Source organism: Thunnus thynnus, chromosome 16 (genome assembly GCF_963924715.1).
Source record: "Thunnus thynnus chromosome 16, fThuThy2.1, whole genome shotgun sequence".
Taxonomy (NCBI): Eukaryota; Metazoa; Chordata; class Actinopteri; order Scombriformes; family Scombridae; genus Thunnus; species Thunnus thynnus.
This window is the reverse complement of record NC_089532.1, coordinates 17,094,756-17,115,202: the sequence shown is the minus strand read 5'-3', so window position 1 is coordinate 17,115,202 and position 20,447 is coordinate 17,094,756. Positions and strand designations below refer to the sequence as shown.

Genomic DNA, 20,447 nt, shown 5'->3' with positions numbered 1-20,447 from the left:
GGACTATTTGATCATTTTATGGATGTATTACATATTTATTATTTATTCATTCATATGATTCCACTATGCCTTATTTATCTAATTTCTAATACTTAGTGTCTCCCAAACATTATGACTTCAAGCTTAACTCTGCAGATAACTGTAATTTATAGTTTCATGTGTTGTAAGCAACCAATGTGCATCTCACTTTTCTTAACTGGGGATTCAAATCTCAGTAACCTAAACACTTACGTTTTTGAATTGTCCTGATCACATTACAAAACTTCACACAGATAAAGATTTCTGATTTCTTTCAGGTTCAGCTGCTGAAAATAAAATAATTTCAGACTAAAGACATTTTGTCTTACAGACAAATGAATTTATTTTTGCCATCTTTAAATCCCATAACTTAAATATGGAAAAATGCAAGAAAACAAAAAAAAAAAAGGAAATAGGCAACCAATCACTTACTAAAGAGATTTGGTGTGTCAAGCATTGCCATTGTAACACTAGGAATGTGTTCTTTATGTACATAATAATACAGCACCAGTCAAAAGTTTGGACACACTTTCTCTTTTAAATGAATGTGAAGGCGTGTCCAGACTTTTTACTGATGCTGTATATGCTGGCTGCTTTTATTTACTAAAATAGTATTTACAGTTTCTAGACATGGACATCATTTCAAACTCATTAAATACAAATATATATAATTTGTATTATTGCATACAAACTAATAGTTCTGCAATAGCATTTGTTTGGACAGCACTTTCTATTTCTCTTATGGTGATAGGATTTACTGCTGTTACTGGACGCTTATGAGACACGTGGAACGCAAACACAAAAGCTTACCGTCCTGTATGGTACAGAGGAAACAGTTTTACATCAGAATCAGAGTTTGATCTATTGCATCATTCTTTCTTTTATTAAGTATGTCAAACCTTTGAGAGAGTAAAGCACACCATTGTCACACATAAGGATGAAAGGGTGAAAACAGAGAAACCTCAAAAGGTAAAGTCCGATGGGGGACACACACACACAAAAAAACAGATCCACAAAAGTGGCTGGTGAGGATTGAGAAATGGTCCCAGGTATTCATGTTTCTACTGTCTAAATGGTCAGTGATGTTGCTCGTCAGACAACGATCTCAGTCCACCTCCATCTCTTTCGTGCCAGATTTTGTCTGCTGGCTTCCCTTGGCGTCTTGCTTGGCTGTCGGGCCGTTATGAGCGCCACTGTTTTGGTCGTTCACTTCAGGGGCCTCCTCCACTGTGGGCTTTGGCCTGTTGATCACTGGGTTGCATACATCCTCCAGTTCCTGGTGAGAGTGTGTTGATATAAGAAAATCAGCAGATCTCATCACTGCTGATGGAAGAATGAATTCAACTTTAAACAGTCATTCACATACCTGTATTTTGGCAATTATGTCTGCTACTTTGACGACGGGATCTTGAGTAATAGCGAGTTTGCTCTGTGCGTTCATCTTGCTGTTCATCCAGCCCATGCTTTCATTCACGCATTTCTCTACAGTGCTCTTCTCTTCTGCGCTCAAATGTAGGTATCGCTCATCCTGGAAAAGAGTTTGTGACAAGAAATGTATTTTACATATTTATATTTCATCAATTGTTACACCCGTAATCATTTAAGAATTCACCTCTATGGTTCTACAAAAATTACATCTAAAAAAACAAAAGAATGGCAATAGGTGTTGTAGAAAGTGTCACAGCTAAGGTTGAGCAAAAAAACAGATCAGTGTGGTAAAACCTTTACAGCAGTGGATGACTAAGACATTTGCAAACCTCTGTACAAAAAAAAAACAGTCTTGAAGACATACTGACTTTCTTTCTCATTTCATTTTTTTTATTACAGATCTAAATGCAGTGCATCACTAGATCAAAAGGATTTACCTTCTGTTTACAGGAATCCACAAACTTCATGTAGAGTTGTAGTTTCTTGCCGAGCTCTTCAAAAGCCCTCGGCCTGTCCTCATGCTCTCTGTGCCGGTCCTGAATGGGTTGACCCAACCTCTGGAAAAGATCAGCATTCATATTAACAAAATGTGCATGCATGTAAACTAAAACGAACTGACACTAAAAACAAACCTTAAGTGCATCCAGCTTTTCCTCATAGACTTGTTTGGGCTGGTCCTCCCCATCCTCGTATAGCCAGTTCTCTGTGTCCTCCAGCATCAGTGATAGCCGGTTACTGTCCTGTTAGTCAGAGCCAAATTTAACAAGAATATTAGGAAATACACATAATTAGCTTGGTACATCTTCCCAGTATATTAGTCTTTACAGTTTCAGGGTGACTATTATTAAAAAGCAGCACTTACATCCTCTGTGATGTACTTTTCATAGATCCCACAAAGTTTATCCCGCAGATCGTATACATATTCCTCCACAGCATTTTTAGCATCGTTCAGCTCTTTCACCAGTTTGTCCTGGACAATCATCTGACGCTGTGAGGAAAATCCACACAAACAAGAGATTGTGTTATAATAGCCAAAATACAAGGCGTGAAAACAATAACAGCAATACCTTTATAATATCATGCCACCCAACCAACAACAGCACAAACTATGGTGTTACAAATGACCTCAGAGTTTTATTAACACCTCTCTGACACAGTCCAGAAACACTGACCATGAACTAACTGATATCAGATACAAGCATAAATCTTTTTTTGGAACAATAAAAGTCCAGTACAACACATATCAAGCGCATATAAAGTTTTAATAGCACTCCCTCCATTTGGGCACAGGTAATCAGACCATGACTCAGCTTTTCCAAAGGCCACCGGCGGAACTCACCTCGTACTCCATAAAGTTGCTAAGGACATCACCGTCGAGCTGTCGAATGTTGTTGGCTGCGATGGGCAGATCAATACTCTTCACCTTGACTTTGGGCTTGCTCCCCCCTGCTGCCGGGTCCTGCTTCTCCCCAGACGCACACTCCTGGATTTGGAAACCAGAAAACACAATCCAGCCTTTTAGCTGCAGTGCTTATATGACTTGTTTTTGTATTTTTACAGTACAGTAATATTAGTATATTTTTTAGACTGATCAATATGCTTTTGTCTCATTCTTGATTCATAAATTGACACAATTCATCTCAGCAGTGGTTAAGTATTGGTTCAATACTGCTAATATTGTAGAATTGACATTTTGGGACCTTTTATTAGGTTTTTGTTCCCAAATACAACTGTCAAATTTGTAACAGAATCAGTGTAATTATGAACCTGCAAGATTGATGTCTCTATTGGTATCAAGCAGTCTGATACAGGCTATGACAGGATATGGTTGTTGAATAGGCATTTCCTTTAATTCAAGCCCAACTAACCTTACTGGTGGAACAGTCGTCATCATTTTGCTGGTCTCCCTGGTTTTGGCCTTCCTGGTCAACCTGCATTTTGGTCTGAGTCACAACACACATTCAGATATTTTTATCCAAGCCAGATTACATGTAAGTAACACAAGATCTGATATTCTAACTATATTTAAAAGAGCAACACAGACGATTACTTTACAGTCAACAAATTTAAGAGAATTGTCTTTTAAACAATATAAATCATATTTATTTCTAAACAACACTTGCAGTAAAACCCAACAATATGCAAGGCTACAGCACAGTCTGCTAAGGATTACTGTACATATGAAGAAGTGCACAAGACTTTTTGTGATGGTCAATATAGTAACTAATCCACAGGCTACATGCAACCTCTGGAACCACTGACCTCTTATCTTAATTTTATAAAAAAGATTTTAACTACAGTATCCATGAAACTGCCACATCAGAGTAGCAGGAGGAGATTCACACAAAACATTGTGGTAATAAACCTTTATGTCATTAGGATTCATTTTCTGTACATAGCAAAGGTGTGTGCCAAATTTCATGGCAATCCGCCCAATAGTTTTTGAGATATTTCCCTCTGGACTAAAGTGTGGGACCAACACACTGATGGACTGACATCACTAGAGCCACTGTGACAAATATCACCTTACCTGGTCCTCAGCTCTGCCTTCATTTTGCACCATTGGCTCTGAGTCAATTTGCATTTCTTCTCCTTCTCCTTTCTGCTTCTCAATCAGAGAGGCGCTGGACACACTGAAGATGCCGTGGACGTTGACGCGCACTTTGACCTTCACTTTAGAGCTGTCTCCATCCGGCTGAGGAACCACATTCTGTACAGAAAAGCATCCTGGTAACAGACGGAAACAAAATGAGTGGTTTGTTAAAGAGCTTGAATTACAGGGCTTAAGCAAGTTCCCTTAACAGACAGGTAGGAGGCTAGTGATGTCAAATTACAAACTGATAAATCACCTGAGTATGCACACGCCCTACCAGCACAACATGCACATACTGACTCATTACCCATCTGTAGGAGACTGCTCCTTATTTCTACCATCCAGGTTGTAGGTCCCTGTGGGGACTCAGCCACAAATGGGCCACCCAGAAAAACTATTTGGGACACATGAATCAATCACCTCTCTCGCTGTAGACGTGAGTAGCTTGTAAAAGGAGCCAGATTTCTGCATAATTTCACATCTTGAAATCTGTGCATCCGTCTCCCTGGGGGCAGAACTAATGGGTCACTAGCAGGCATACTTAACTTTCAAAGGGCACCATTACCTATCCTGTGGTCCGGGTATGGGAGCTCTTGAGGGCTGCTGTAGAAGGCTTCAAGGTCGAAGGGCTCCTTCTTGTGGAAGGTTATCACTTTGGAAAATGGAGCAGCATGATTCTTACTGAACACTTCGCACTCTCTGTGACAAAAACACAGCGAGAGGAAAAAGCTAAGTCAGGTTGTGGAAACACAGTCAGCACATACTGTGTGTTCATGGTGGCTGACTTTGCTTGATTTGCTATTTAGAGGAATGACTACAGGGAAATTTTGGGTCTTTTTTTATATAGCATTACTGAAAGAGGTACTGCACACTTAGGCATGTTTTTTGAGCTGTAAACTAAATTAGATGACTGATAACACATTAATGCTGGTGTTAATATTGACATAGACATTGAATGTATATTTGGTGTCAATGAATATACTGAAGAGGCGGGGCCAATGCTAATTTAGAGTCGACTGTTTGGGGGTTCTCTATTTCATGAAATGGTACAATGTTAACGCCCTCCTCTGCCAGCTCTGTGATCATTTTCAAATATAATCTGATCAGGACAGTTTCAGCTTCAGCAGCTAACAGCAACTAACAGCAGCACTGACCTGCTGGAGGAAATCTCTCTGTCTGTGACTGTCCACAAGAGGAAACGCTTCTTGGAGCCACAAACAACAGAAATCCTCCTCGCATCTCGTCCTCAAGCTCTTTAACTCTCCGGCTGTCTGTTCCTGCACTTATCAGCTGGTAAATTCTTGTTTTAAAACATTAAATCATGGTGTAACTGGAGTTCCAACCTTATTGAACCTGTCCGTTGTGGAGCAGCAGACAGTCACAGATGAAGAGATTTCCTCCAGCAGGTCAGCGCTGCTATTAGCTCCTGAAGCTAAACTAACTGTCTTCATGTGAAAATAAAGTTAAACACAGACAGGTTTATTTAAAAATGACTTCTGGCTTGTTTAAGTGTCGTTGCATCATTATTATCATTATTATCTTCTCTGGCCACGCCCAACTTGCCCCTCTCAACCTCTTGCCCATTTTTTTGTATTTTCCAAAATTATGCAGTGGGTGGAGTTAGGCTGAGACCTGGGCGTGAAGTTGCACTTTCATATGGCTAATTAAATGTAAAATGTGCTTACCCCAAACCATCCTCTGTTGGTGATTTCCAACGTAGAGTTATGGGAAAGGGAACGACATCAGTGATGGAGAATTCACGCACCTTAAATGCTGGGGACAAAATTGCACACTACACCCAAACAATCAGCACACACACACACACCACAAAACAAATGCACATTAGCTGCATTATATATTACTGATTTACAGTATGTTTGTACAGTAAATTTGGGAAATAAACTGTCAATGTTAGAGGAGAATTTATACCTGAAGTGCACAGCCTCTAGCGACAGCTTCGTCTGCGTTCAGTGTGGTGCTGACGTCTTTGCCGAAGAATTTGGTGATCCTCTCTTTAATAGCTGGCATTCTCGTAGCTCCTCCAACTATCTCCACTGCATAGATATCATCCCGGCTCAGTTCTGCCACAAAACACACACAAGGTTGAACAGCTTTGTCACTTATATACTATTAAAACAACATTCCCAAGTAAATCCAACCAAATCTGAGCGACATACTTGAGTGTTCAAGGGCTGCTTTCAGTGGCATCTCTACTCTCATTAGATACTGAGCACACATCTCTTCAAAATGGCCCCTGTGGGTTACAAATAAAGTTTTAAATAGACATTTACAATGCTGTATTTCCACCATAGAGAGGCAAGATGAAGAAGGACAAAAAAACATTTGTACCTATTCATCCTGCTGGAAACATCAATGTCATTCATGAAGCACTCTATGTTCAGAGGCAGGTCGGAGGAGTTGGCACTCATGAGTTTCTTCAGTTTCTCACACTCCTGGTACAGACGCAACAGAGCCCTCTGGTTCTCCCTCACGTTCAGCTTGTACTTGGTCTTGAACTCTTCGCAGAAGTAATCTACCAGCGCCTCGTCAAAATTACGCCCACCGAGGTATGGGTCAAACGCTGTTGCAAGGACCTGACAGACCAGAGTGCCGTTGAGCTCAGAGTTTAAATATACGGGTGTAGGATGTAGATTCAGGTGAATAAAATGTTAAAGGCTAACCTTGAGTTTGCCTTTGTTGAAGGCCGTGATGGAGACTTGGTATGATGAATGTCCCATATCCACGAATATCACATTTCGGGGCCTCTCTTCTGGAGATGGAAGGTCCTGTTTGTAGATCCCATAAGCCAAAGCCACTGTGAACGCAAATAAAATGTAAATAAAACACAAATGTTTGTGGCAAAAATATTTTGCTGTTGGTTTAAGTTATTAAACATCTGATTTCTAATGATGTCTTGCAGTTTTACCTCGAAGATATGACCCTAGCATATGTGAAAAGTTGCTGACTAGCCTTCCACCTTAGCCCTAGTATACTCCTATTCCCGTAAATTCACTACCACCAATTTTTCCAAGAGCACTGACCTGCAGTTGTATCATTAATTAGCCGTAAACAGTTGAGCCCTGCGATTTGAGTGGCGTCAAACACAGATCGTCTTTCAGCATCTGTGAAGAAACTCGGGACCTGTAAAACAGAGCACGAATCAACATGTTTCATTGACGAACTTTGTGAATTACGTTGACACTCATCTGCAATGTTTTCATCCCTCACCGAGATGACGCAGTCCACCACTGGCTTCTTCAGGGCGCTTTCTGACGTCTCCTTCAACTTGGTGAGCAGCATCCCCGTTATCTGCTCCACTGTGAACACTTTGTCCTCGTCCAAATAACGCACCTGTAAACACAATTCAAGGGGAAATTAAAAGCCATTATCCATGAAGCTAATACGTGAGGTGAAAGACCGTGGAAAAAAAATAACATCTGTGCATTATCATGGTCAGCGTTGTGGTTGAATAACAAGAACAAAGGTGTACAATGACAGCAGACAATGGTCAGGGTCAGAGAGAAAGGGGGAAAAAAACAGAAAGCAGTGAAAAAGAACATGCTGGAGGTTTGTACAGTGCTTTACCTTAACTCCAGTATTTCCGTTGGCCAGTTTATGTAAGTTGTAAGGCAGTTTGGGCTTTTCCCCTTGGACAAATGGGTCATCAAATGCTCTGCCATGAAACTTTTTGAAGCCATGGACTGAATTTTTGAAGTTTGTTATAACCTGAAATAAGATAATTGTTACAGTTTCTCAGAACAACTTAAAGTTAAAAGAACACAGTGACATTATTTTTGATTTGTAATGTTACTTCTATTACAGAAACCAGACAAATGGGTATATATAATTCATGTTCTTACCTGACTCTTGGCTGCATTTCCAATCATGCGATTTTTGGTGGCCAAAGACACACAAGCCCTTGATGAGAGAAGACAATTACATCAGTAAATTAGGTAGGTCACAACAGAAATAGACCTGTTAACAGATGTGGCAGACGAGGCAGAACTGTAATTGACTGACTGCTGTAGACAGACCCAAACGTCGAGTGCTGAGAGGCAGTTTTCGATTAAAGGAATTTCACATGGGAGTCTGAGAAAGAACTACAGAGAACTGGGGCAGTGAGGCAGAATAATTCACCTTCAAAAGTGAGCTCATCCTGCTCCAAAAAAACCATAACTCTTTTAGCAGACCAAATCATTGTGTTAACTGACAAAGATGAATGCTTCTGATCACAAGAGGTTTAGGGATCCATTTCACATTGGCTGGCAGTGATAAGTCACTCCCTAGTTTCACCTTGCCACAAAAATATCCCCATTCACTTAAAGGTGCAATGCTCTTTCTCCTTTCCACTTGCACATCCCTGTTTGCTGGATGCTGCAGCAAATGCATCCCACTTTACCTGCTAAATGTCTCTCCAGAAAAAAGGCCCACATGATCATTTCTTGTTATTATAAGATGAAATTATATCCACTATAAATAAAACATTTTTTTCTATTATGATACAACCTGCTTTATTTGCTTGTCATTTCTGGGCTAGTCCTGGAAGACAACAAGGATGTAGCTTTTTGGCAGGCCATAATAGACGCGCTATCGCCATGTCATGTCTAAACCTATTATTTCCCTTCCCGCGCATGTACACTAACATATTAACATGCTGTTTAGCCTACATAACATATTGTCTTCTATAAGTTGCTTATCTCAGCCAACTTTGAGGCGCACTGCGCAGCACTGTGGTCAGGGTTATCAGGAGAAAATGTCAACTGCCAATCTGTAAGTATACAGTGTCATTTCAGAACGCGACGGCCACATGCGACATTTTGGCCCTATATTTATATATTTTTCCCATTTTAACCTGCTCTGACGGTGAATAAACCAGTAGTTACAGGCCTCATCACAACCACCGCCACTATCCCCAGCCAGTGCGCCTCCAGACGCAAACATTGCGTAACAAACTCACAGTCAGACCACATTTCACGGTGATGATGATGTCTGTCATTTATACTTACGGTGTGCATCTGTCACTGTATTCATTGGCAATGGTTTCAATGCCACCGCTCCTTGCCACAGCGATGTAACAGTTTTGGAAACCCACATCAATGCCTACCACTGACATAATGAGCGCTCTTAAAATTCACCTCTTGAGTAAGTTATCCTTCGCAACGACCGCACTTGACACCTATGAGAAAAAAAATGTATATTTACAATGGCGCTCTATTCCAAAATGAAATGCAATTAAGCGCGTCCTCTCCTCTGAAAATAAACCAGACGGCTAGCTGAAGGTGCACTAACAGAATTACTCGCTGTTATGTAAGTCAAGCTGTTTATAGCAAACTCATTCAGAGTAATCCCAGGGAGCAATGATGGCCAAAGCGGATTCTCCCACTCCTAGGCTTCCCTAACGTCACCCAGCGGCTCTGACAGACCGATGCTCTTAAAGCCCGCCCCCACACGGCTGTGATTGGCTGCGTCACACCCATTGTCCTTACGTGATTGGTGCGACAACCAATCGATAACAGAAACATCTAGAACCCACTGGAAAGGGGACCGTAAGGTACGTCACAGACAGTATGGCTAGTACGGACAGTAGTGACCATTTATACACTTAGCCCTGAATTTCGTCTGTTAGGCACAGTTTATGTATATAAATTCGATGTCTCTCCGTATTGATGTGTGCACATTATTGCAATATCTATAAAATTAGCGTTACATATATCTAATTAATATCTGGAGCTTGCTGGGAGTGGCACACTCCTTGAAATCAAATGCTGCCTGAAAGGCCTTACCCAGGGAAAAAGTCCAAACTGATATGGACACAGGTGTGGTCTGGCCATATGATGTACTGTGCATTCATATATTAATATGTAGTAGTAAATATGTTAATTTTTATAAATGTGTAAAGAAATAGTGAAAACAGAGTTGTAACCACCCCTCGTTAGTAATGATAACAAATGCACAACCTAAGTACATAATCTTTATACAACATGGGTTTCTCTATGTTTTATTTAATAAGTAAGTCAAGCTTTATTCATATAGAACTTTTTAAAACACAGTTACAAAGTCCTTCACACACACATGAAAAATATAAACGAATAAATAAAGCAAAATGAATTAATACAAAGGCACGGTCACCTTTTGTCTTGCAGGTGGAGCAGGGAATGGATAAAAGGCCAAGATTTGAGGAACGAAGTGGTCGAGAAGTGGAATGAGGAATGAGGAGATCAGAAATGTAACTGGGGGCAAGATCATGCAGGGCCTTATATGTTATCAACAGGGTCTTGAGGTTTATTCTGTATTTTACAGAAATCCAGTGGAGGGATGCAAGAACAGGGGTAATATGGGACCTACAGCTAGTTCTAGTTAAGTGCTTGGCAGCTGCCTTTTGAACCAACTGTGGATGATTTAGAGCAGCTTGACTGAGGCACATGTAGAGGGAATTACAATAATCTGAATGGGAGAATAGTTTGAGATATGTAGGAGCCAAGATATATTTCTTACTTGAAGAAAATAGGACTGGAACATGATGGTCAAAAGTCATACACTGGTCAAAGATGTTACCAAGATTCTTAGCAGTAAAACTGATATTTGAGTGAAATGGACCAATAAACTGATCAACTGCAGTGGCGACATTATCAGGTCCAACTAAAGGAACTTCTGTTTTGTCAGGGTTTAGGTGGAGAAAATTAAGAGACAACCAATCTTTGGTAGTGGCTAAGCAATCATGGAGGGAGGACAGTTGATTCAGGTTATTGGGTTTGGCAGAGAAATAGATCGGTGTATCATCAGCATAACAGTGATATGACACATCTTGAAAGTGGCTGAACAAATGACCCAGAGGAAGCATGTATGATGAGAAGAAGATTGGTCCAAGAATCAACCCCTGAGGGACTCCACACATCAGGGGAGCTGAGGACACGTGATTATTGATACAAACATTAAAATATCTATTAGTCAAATAAGAATGAAACCAGTTTAAAGCTGTACCAGAAATACCAACCCAGTTATGCAACCTATCAAGTAAAATGGCATGATCGATGGTATCTAAGGCAGCCGTTAAATCGAGTAAAATAAGGATGGAATGCATAAGAATGTCATTGGTCACTCTTAGTAATGCAGTCTCAGTACTATGATTGAAATTTGTCAAAGATGTTATGACCCTCAACCAACTTCAGGAGTTGACTTTTTTTTAGGATTTTTGATAACAAGGTCACTTGGATATTGATCTATCATTCTCTAACTGGGATGGGTTGAGCGTGGGTTTTTTAAGGAGTGGCTGAACACTAGCAATTTTTAAAAAATCAGGTACGGACCTGGATGTGAGAGAGTAGTTGATAATAGAGAGCAGGCTGGGACCTAAGACAGGTAGGACAGATTTTAGAAATTTTGTGGGAACTGTATCACAGGGAGAGGAGGAGGGACGCATATGAGCTACAGTGTTTAAAAAGAACTGCAGGCAAATAAGAGCAAATTCAGACAAAATTAAATTAAATTAAAATAGTGCGGTTGAGTGAGGTAAAACATTCAGGGGAAAATTGGACCTCAGACCATCGATCTTGCCAACAAATAAAGATAAAAAGCAGGAATGGCAGGAAGAGAGGGATTTATTGATAGTACTAAACAGAAACTTTGGGTGTTGTTTATTACCATTAATTAAGCCAGAAAAGTAGGCAGCTTGCACATCTTTAATGGTTTGGTTCAGTTTAATCAATGACTTCTTCATATGGAGGTGGTGAACTTCAAGTTTAGATTTTTTCCGACTATGTTCAGCTTTCCTATATTGCCTTCTTTGCTGTCTGATGTTGTCATTGATCTATGGGGGTGTACTAATAACTGGGACAGCGCTGGAAGTGTATGGAGCAGAGAAGTCAAGAGCTGACGTACACAATTCATTGAACCAGCTATCTAGGTCATTTATATTAGCGAAATGAGGAGGGCAATTAGCCAGACTAGAAAAGTAGCTGGAGAATGTTGTGGACTGCTCATTAAAAGATGTGAGAGTGGATTATACGTTTCTGAGTTATTATAGTGGGTAGTAAGGATGCATCAAAGGTAATATATTTGTGGTCAGAGACAAAATCAAACTTATTCAGGGAATTAAGAGACATGTACAGAGTAAAAAGTAAATCAAGAATGTGCCTGCAGTTATGTGTGGGGCCAGAGACATGCTGCACAAGGTTAAAGGATTTAGAAATGTTTAAAAAATCTGTGGCAAATGAGTTAAAAGATTGTCAACATGAATGTTAAAGTCACCGACTATAATGGCCCAATCAAATTAATTAATTCATATTTGAATTGGGGAGTTGATAAATGATTACACAGCAAATTGGGGTATCACACACAATTTTAAAAGTTAAGATTTCAAAACTGTTAAAAGAACCAAAACTGAATGGAGTATAAGTGATATGATTCTGAAAAACAGCTGCAATACCACGACCACGGCCTGTACAACAAGGTGCATTCAGAAAATTATAACTGGGTGGGCAGAGCTCCACTAGAGGGGAGCACTCCCCAGGTTTAAGCCAGGACTCAGTAAGGAGTAGGAGATCAGCGTTATGGGATGTAATGAGATCATTGAGAGTGAAAGATGTATTAGACGTGGAATGAGAGTTTGAAAGAGCAAAGAAAACTGGAATAAGGGGCTTAGCTGAACTGGAATTACTACAGCAGACTGTAATCAAATTATCTGACCTAGCAGTAGAAAACACAGATTGCATAGTGGGTATTAAATCTAGGCATAATCCTAACAGGAGTACTGAATGAACACTCAGATGGGCTCGCTACAGGTCAAGAGGTAAAGTGCATCAAGATTGAATTTCAGTATTTTCTCTGTTTATTTTGTGTTTCATTTTAACATGGCCTGTGTCCATTTGCCTGTAATCACAATTGTACCCATTAAATTACCATTTTTGCAATTTAAAATGATAACCTATTTTCTATATTCTATTAATCTATTCTCCATAATGTCTTTTGCAATATAATATTTTTTAAATACATGTGGCAAAAGACTACATTCCTGAAGATTTTTTGATTAGTAGGCTATTTACAGTATGCTTTTGTGTGGCTGATTTTATATAGGTCTATTTTTTTATGACAATAAGCCTTATTGGAGATTGATCAATGAAATAAGCCTTTTGTTATTGGACATTTCCCTCCATATGATTCTATTATTAAAATATATACAGTATATATAATGCATTAGTTTAAGAACAACCAGAGTTGAAATTCCACTCTTGTTTTGGTGTCCAAATGTGGTGTCCAAGTTTTGAAAATTGTTCCAAACACGTTCCATGTAACACATTTGCTGATATACTATGGTTCATGACCTCATGTCATTCACAACAGGGTTCCTTTCAACATCAACTTGAGCTGTGGTCTAATAAGCCAGCACAGCCTTTATATAAAACTAGCAATACATTCCATTACATGTAAGAGTCATTTCCCCTAAATTATAATTTACATAGGTAATGCCAGCAAATATACTTAAAGTCCCCCTCCACTCAGAAATATGTTTTTCTTCTTGTTAGTACATTTGAATGTTTGAGCTTCACTGTGCAGAATGTTCAGTTTGACACTAGAAGTCTGTTTTCACATTCATCTGCTGAAGAGGGAAAGTTTCTCTGTGCTCATTGAATATATGGTTTTAAGAGACGGGCCTACAAGCATGATTTGTGACATCACAAATAGTTTGGAAGCCAGTCCTGGTCCATCATGCAATTTACACAAGTGTGATGTGGAAACTTGAAGCCTGAAAATGGACTTTTCAGTGAAGTAGCAGAAATCTTTTTGTCCAACAGTTAAACTTTTGAAATGGACAATATTTAAATATTCATATATTTTGGGATTTTTAATGAGGGAGAAGAAGGACATGTCATTTTAAAGATTTTAATGAGAAAACTTTTTTTTTAAAAGATCCTTTTTTGGCATTTTTGCCTTTCTTGGATAGAGGATAGTGAAGTGGCAGACAGGAAACAAGCGGAGAGAGATGGATACGATATGCAACAAAGGTCCCTGACTGGAATTGAATCACGGACGTTGTGGTTATGTGGCATGTGCAGTAACCATTTGTCCAAAAAACAAGACAGCTTTTAATGAGGTAACTGAGAGAAAATATGTATTTTTTGAGATTACGAGAATAAAGTTGTAATTCCACGATAAAAAAAGTCTTAATATCAGATGTAACCACCAGTCGAGCACTTCCAGCCATTTCCTCTTCCATAAAAGAGGCCATTTCTTCCAAGTCTATGTGGTTCTATCTTCAGAATAGACACAATCGTTTGCACAATTGTTTCAAAGTCGTGATACTCATAATAATGTGGGGCTATCTGCCAAAAGATTAAATAGGCTATTCCATTATTTGTGAAACCAATAGTAAAGTACAACTTCACAAGAAGCTCCACATTCCTCATTTTAAGGCAGGCGGCAGATTGCTCCTCTGATATTTTATGAGTTTATTCTCATAAAATTACGACTTTTTTGTTGTAAAATTACTACTTTATTCTTGTAATAGGGTGAGTTAGAGTAATGTGGGATAATTTTTGCAATTGGCATTTCAGCAATATATTTCAGTGGGAAGCCAGTACGCCTACCATTCTGAAATCCCTATGGTGTTTTCTAATCATATCAGAAATGAGAATGTAGACATCACACTCAGAGAAGAAATGGCAAATATAAAAGTGTTCCTTGTGCCAAATTGTCCCAGATTATGTGCCTTTCCTTATGTGGGACGCTTCAAGCTGAAATCTGGGACACCTACTGGGAGGCTGGAAAGTCTAAATCATATTAATTAATCTGGTCAGTAACACTCAAGGCCGAAGTTCATGCCCACATTTGGTCATTTCAGAAATTACAATGTTTTTGCTGTTACAGATAGTATAATAACATATTATAGCCTACTGTGTATTATGTATTGATATTAGTAATAATATAATTTGCAACCTGCCTAAAAATAAATTCAAATTAAGGATTACAAGATTTAGACCCCTAAATAACTATTGGTATTGCACATTTAATGTACTTAAACGCATATTTCACGTAACATATATGACCGTTCCACATTAGTAAAACCATTCTGTCTCACATTTTCTAAAGTGGGACAATGAAAAATGGACTGAAATAAAAAAAAAATTGAAACATGTTTTCACCATATTATAGCATATTTTGAGGCATGAACACAATTTGATAACAAGTGGCAACATTGCCTCATTTATGACACATTTATAACATTAAATTACTCACAATCCTTTGTCACTGACCTTTAACTGGACTTGACAGTAAGTACTTCCTGTTGGATGTTTTCCCCGCCCCAATCTATGACATCACATTGTTGAAGTCACCCGATTTTAATTACATGACACTCGAGGTTAAATTTGACAGCAGTCCTAATCATTAACATTTGTTAGAAGAAGATATAGATGCATTTGAGCTCAGGTATCACATTTGTCAGTGTCCCACATTACACTAATTCACCCTATAACTTTATTCTTGTAATATAACAACTTTATTCTCGTGGGCCTAATATTACAATATTCTCGAAATCTCATAATGTTTTCCTCTCAGTGAGACCCTAATACTCCATCATACTCTAATTACTTTGTGTCTGGTTGGATTTCGACCTAACCGGAACACTTGTTTCCTTGTTTCCTCGCGGAGGGACCGACTGCTCCTTCATGTTGGGACTCAGCCCGAGCACTCCGAGCCCAGCACGCGACACAGGAAGTGCTGGTTGATCAAGCTGAGCTAGCCAGCTAGGTTTTAGTCAGGTAGGTTAGCTTGGCATTTAACGAAGTAGTCACAATGGGGCTGTTCGGCAGAACACCGGATAAACCACCAAAGGATCTGGTAAGTGCTGACTGCTGAACAGCCGAGTTGTCTTTGAGAGTTTGGCCCGTAGTAAGAAGAAAACCATAGCGCCTTTTGCTAACCTTGCTATCGTTAGCTGTCTGTTTAACTCCGCTTGCTTCATCCAATCTGTTGCTGCTTCTTACCAGCTGAGTAGCTCACGTTAGTCTGGTTAAAGATAAGTGTCAGTGTCAGTGTCATTAACTGCGTTAATTCTACCTTATATAACGTTACACACGTTTGTTTATGTGCCAAATCAACCGAGCAGCTAGTTAGCATACAAGTAGTCGTCTCGATGTAAACAAACCCTGATTGTGCCTCAGCAGACACCATTTTCTGTTACAGTTTAGCTGTTCTAACTTTTTAAAATTGCTTTAACCTAACTAATCTTTCAGATGTCTGTGAGAAACGTATCGTAATTGTAAGACTAATGTTAATGCAGTTTGAAATAATGTGTTTTGTTTCAGATCAATGAATGGTCTCAAAAGATCAGGAAGGAAATGAGAGTGATTGACAGACAAATTCGAGGTAAGGTAAAAGAGTCATTTATAATCGTAAAATGTCCATCCAGTTTACATTGACCTTCATGTGTTTTAGGGATAGTCTGTATTTTTCTAACTATTAAAAAAAAGTAGAAGAGGTAATTACATTAGTTTCAATTGGAGTATCTTGAAGCAAAACAGAAAAGGGAGAAAGAAAAGAAAACACATCAATCTGAGTTACCTCATTGGCTTATTGCCCAGAAAAAATGTAAAAATATAAATGACTTAACACTAGAGGTGGTGACTCATTAAGATGGTAAATTTGTATTGTTGTATGACTCTATTATACATGACAATCAATGACTTAATTATATAAATTACATGAGTTTTTGTGTGATATGTAATTACGTGCTCTTGTGTTTCAGATATTCAAAGAGAAGAAGAAAAAGTTAAAAGGTCCATCAAAGACGCTGCCAAAAAGGGACAAAAGGATGTGTGCATCATCCTTGCAAAGGAGATGATTCAGTCGAAACGAGCTGTCTCAAAACTTTACGCTTCGAAAGCCCAGATGAACTCTGTGCTACTCAGCATGAAGAATCAGCTTTGTGAGTTTGGGAACGCAGTAGCTGGGTCATTAGACTGGGGAAGATGGCTTTAATGTTATTCATGTAAAATCCCTTATTGTCATTAGTTGAACCATTTGTGCTTAACATAATGTGCTGCTCTGCAGTGTCAGTGAAGGGAACGTATTTGTGTGTCTCTAGCTGTACTGCGTGTAGCTGGAGCCCTGCAGAAGAGCACAGAGGTCATGAAAGCCATGCAGAGCCTTGTCAAGATCCCAGAGATCCAGGCCACCATGAGGGAGCTATCAAAGGAGATGATGAAGGTCAGCAGCAGCACCCAACATTCATAAATCCTTGGATATAATCAAGTTTCTACACTACTCCTGACTCAGATTTCCATTTGCTATTATTTATTTTCACCATCATGTTCACATATTCATCTTTCAGGCCGGCATCATTGAGGAAATGCTAGAAGACACATTTGAGAGCATGGAAGATGGAGAGGAGATGGAGGAAGCAGCGGAGGAGGAAGTTGACAAGATCCTGTTTGAGATCACAGCAGGTGAAGAGATTTGTTAAAATAAATGACACTGTTACGTTCCTGTTTTGGTATCTAACTTTTCGATGGAACCAGAGATTGAAATGTAACAGATCGGTTATACTGAAAGTTGTGTTTATTGGTTGTATTTGCTCTGTTAGGTGCCCTTGGCAAAGCACCGAGCAAAGTCACAGACGCCCTGCCTGAAATGGAGCCCCCCGGAGCCGCTGCCGCTTCAGATGATGAGTCAGAGGAGGACATTGAAGCGATGCAGTCGAGACTGGCAGCTCTTAGGAGCTAAGGTGAACTTCCACTGTTCTGTCAAAGTCTGTTTGCTTACTCCATGTAAGGACAGAGACAATTTTGGTGCAGAGTTTACAGCTCTGAGCGTCCTCCCTCTTTGCTTCATATTATAATTATTTCACATAATCATTTGGGGTTAACGTTGTGCTACAAGAGTTAATGTCTTTAAAAAGACAAGTTTTTTTATAGAACGTTTGGTCTACTCAGCCAGAAGAAACATGTTTTTGTTTCGTTGGAGTTTTTTTTTTGCTTTTTGTCTTTTATTATCAGGGGTAACCCTAGGTAAGTCTATTATCCAAAGTCAAACAGAAGGTTTAAGAAAGTGTATATAATGTATGTATGTATGAAAAGCCTGCTGTGCCTACAGTGCTTCATCATATTCTTCTTCTGTCCTAAGTTATGGACTCCTGGTGGACGTACTTTGGTATTTATGTTCCAAACAAGTGATTGAGTAACTGTTGATGGAAACCATCCTGCAGAAATGTTCAGTGCAAATCGCATCATCCTAGATCATTATTCAGCAGTAGATCTAATCTGTTACAATATATTTTGTACGCAACAGCTGTTCTGTTAACCAGTAATTAGCCTACATTTTCTAAAACACTAGAGGTGATGGGTGGATTTTTCTTTTTGATAGTTAATTTTCTGTACAGTCAAAATGTATCTCTACTAAATGTGGTTCTACATGTAAAGTACACTTATCAGAAAAATGCACACATACTGCCCTAACCTTTCGTTTGTTTGTTTTTGCATTAACATTCAGCTTGTTAAATGTTTGACTTTGTATCATGATTGATTTCCTTCTCAGCAGGAAGATGCAAAGGAAATGGAAAGCTTGGTTAGTGCAGGACATATGTGTTGTGGAAGTATTGTGTGTATAATTTTTCTATGTGAGTGGGGACGAAATAATGAAATAAAACTTTTAAGAACAAAGGTGACAGTGGCCAATATGAAGAATGTATCTTATCTGTTTGTTGTGCCCGAAGCTTTAATAGGGCCTGTGCATGTGGTAATGAATGAAAGAAGTGAATAAAGGTTTATCAGAAGGTGCATGAGGAGCTTTATAACTTTATAAACACTAAATGTTGGGTGTGTTTTACCCTTTGGGAAATCTGAACCTGCTGGCAAGCAACAGCCCACTCAGCAGGTCAGACATTGTACTGCACAGACATCTGATTTGGTTGAAACAAACATCTGCCTGCACATAAAATAGCTTGCTCAGAAGTTCAGAGGCCAAACTGTATGTGCAGTAAAGAGTTCAATTTCCTGTCAGTGCTGCTTTTCATCATCCTGCAGTTCAGAGACTACAATCTACCAATAATCAGCTGTGACTCAGACACTATGTCAATCATTTCAGGCCTTTTTATTTTTAACCTGTGTGTAGAATTGCATTGTGCTACAACTTGTTGATGTGTGTAGAGTCTCAGGTTTTTTTTTAAAGGAGCTGAGATGTAATGTTTTGAAGCCATTCCCTTGGCTTTAAAGTGGACAAAAGGATTAGATTTCTACCAGCCACGGCCCGCCCTCGGCAGCTTTTGTTGTACTGTAACAAAACCTTGCCTCTGTTCTCTTGCTCCAGTATGTAGGACAGAGGCTGGACAAAGGTGAGGTAGCTCTCAAGCTGCAGATGCTCTCAGGTGTTAGTGACCAGAGGTTTAGAAGTTTAAAGGCCAGGCAAAATCTCACTCAGAAGCATTTTCACACAAATTTCGGTAGATGTCTACTAGTTGGTTATTTGCCCAATATGTACAGTACCAGATGGAAAACCTCTGGTGAAGTTATTTGATCATGTAAATTTAGTCTGAACATATTACATAGTATAAACTTGGTCACTTGCTGTCATAAAAATTGCCTCTATGTACTCCTAATTGCTTACTTTCATGGTAATCACCAAACTAGAAATAAACCCACCGTTTGACTCTCTAATCCGCTTACTTTGCTACTTGCCCATTATTTAACATACCAACAAGGCTGAATTACCAACAGAAAGAAGCCTGAAACTGCCCCAGGAGACCTAAAAGCCCCGAGTGCAACAAATTGTTAGCTGATTTTTTGGGGTAATTTGATTAATTGCATTTTTTTTTAGAGAACAGGGTCAACTCAGGTGGGTCTTGCATTATTAGCTACAATAATATTAAGGCCCTGTATTGTACAAGGGTCCTGTTTTGAGAGCTTCATTAATTTATTTTGTTTTAGAGCTGAGATGATTAAATGAACATAACATAAATTTATGTGAAGATTTACTGCCTTTCTCTTTTTATATCATTGTAAACTAAATATTTTGGGGTTTTCGACAGATGGTTGGTAAAAAAACCAAACATATTTGACAATGTGTACCTTCAGTTATGGTAAACTGCGATGGACATGTTTCACTATCTTCTGATTATTTATGAACATAAAGATTACATCAATAAAATAATCTGCAGATTAAGTGATAATGAAAACTATTAGTTCATGGTGTCTCATGGTGCATATTCCTAAATAGTGTTGTGATTTATTAGAGTTAACACACTGACATAAAAACAATCCTGGGGCTTAGTCGTATTATTTCAGGTATGAGTTCTGGATCTCTGTCCACATAATTTGGCTTCCATGTGTTGTCCTCTGTGTGCACTTAATGGGAACGTGGAGGCCACAAGGTACAAACACTCTACAAAGAGAAAGAGGGGATATCAATAAGTACTCAA

General features: G+C 39.1%; 2 protein-coding genes across 2 annotated transcripts; one reads left to right on the top strand and one right to left on the bottom strand.

Annotated features, from left to right (window-relative positions):
* Nucleotides 1-93: 93 nt before the first annotated feature.
* Nucleotides 94-9,456, bottom strand: hspa4l (heat shock protein 4 like). The gene is made up of 19 exons (XM_067614297.1): nucleotides 9,046-9,456; nucleotides 7,900-7,957; nucleotides 7,625-7,765; nucleotides 7,268-7,390; nucleotides 7,081-7,180; nucleotides 6,721-6,854; nucleotides 6,389-6,633; nucleotides 6,217-6,293; nucleotides 5,969-6,120; nucleotides 5,725-5,831; nucleotides 4,605-4,738; nucleotides 3,977-4,173; nucleotides 3,315-3,389; nucleotides 2,786-2,929; nucleotides 2,309-2,434; nucleotides 2,079-2,186; nucleotides 1,884-2,003; nucleotides 1,385-1,546; nucleotides 94-1,294 (listed from the first exon to the last, which is right to left on the bottom strand). The coding sequence occupies exons 1-19, from the start codon at nucleotides 9,150-9,152 to the stop codon at nucleotides 1,124-1,126; spliced, it is 2,481 nt and encodes an 826-aa protein (XP_067470398.1). The 5' UTR covers nucleotides 9,153-9,456; the 3' UTR covers nucleotides 94-1,123.
* Nucleotides 9,457-15,714: 6,258 nt separating this feature from the next.
* Nucleotides 15,715-18,698, top strand: chmp3 (charged multivesicular body protein 3). The gene is made up of 6 exons (XM_067615229.1): nucleotides 15,715-15,874; nucleotides 16,342-16,402; nucleotides 16,782-16,961; nucleotides 17,121-17,242; nucleotides 17,367-17,481; nucleotides 17,619-18,698. Exons 1-6 carry the CDS (start codon nucleotides 15,830-15,832, stop codon nucleotides 17,756-17,758), a joined length of 663 nt encoding a protein of 220 aa, XP_067471330.1. The 5' UTR covers nucleotides 15,715-15,829; the 3' UTR covers nucleotides 17,759-18,698.
* The last annotated feature ends 1,749 nt before the right edge of the window (nucleotides 18,699-20,447 follow it).

Excerpts from the sequence above, each read along its gene's own strand:
- hspa4l (XM_067614297.1), bottom strand. The coding sequence starts at position 9,152 with ATGTCAGTGGTAGGCATTGATGTGGGTTTCCAAAACTGTTACATCGCT. Across the intron at positions 7,958-9,045 it reads TACAGTGACAGATGCACACC|GGCTTGTGTGTCTTTGGCCA; the intron begins GTAAGTATAAAT and ends TCTCTCATCAAG. Across the intron at positions 6,121-6,216 it reads AGCAGCCCTTGAACACTCAA|AACTGAGCCGGGATGATATC; the intron begins GTATGTCGCTCA and ends GTTTTGTGGCAG.
- chmp3 (XM_067615229.1), top strand. The coding sequence starts at position 15,830 with ATGGGGCTGTTCGGCAGAACACCGGATAAACCACCAAAGGATCTG. Across the intron at positions 15,875-16,341 it reads ATAAACCACCAAAGGATCTG|ATCAATGAATGGTCTCAAAA; the intron begins GTAAGTGCTGAC and ends GTTTTGTTTCAG. Across the intron at positions 16,403-16,781 it reads GATTGACAGACAAATTCGAG|ATATTCAAAGAGAAGAAGAA; the intron begins GTAAGGTAAAAG and ends CTTGTGTTTCAG.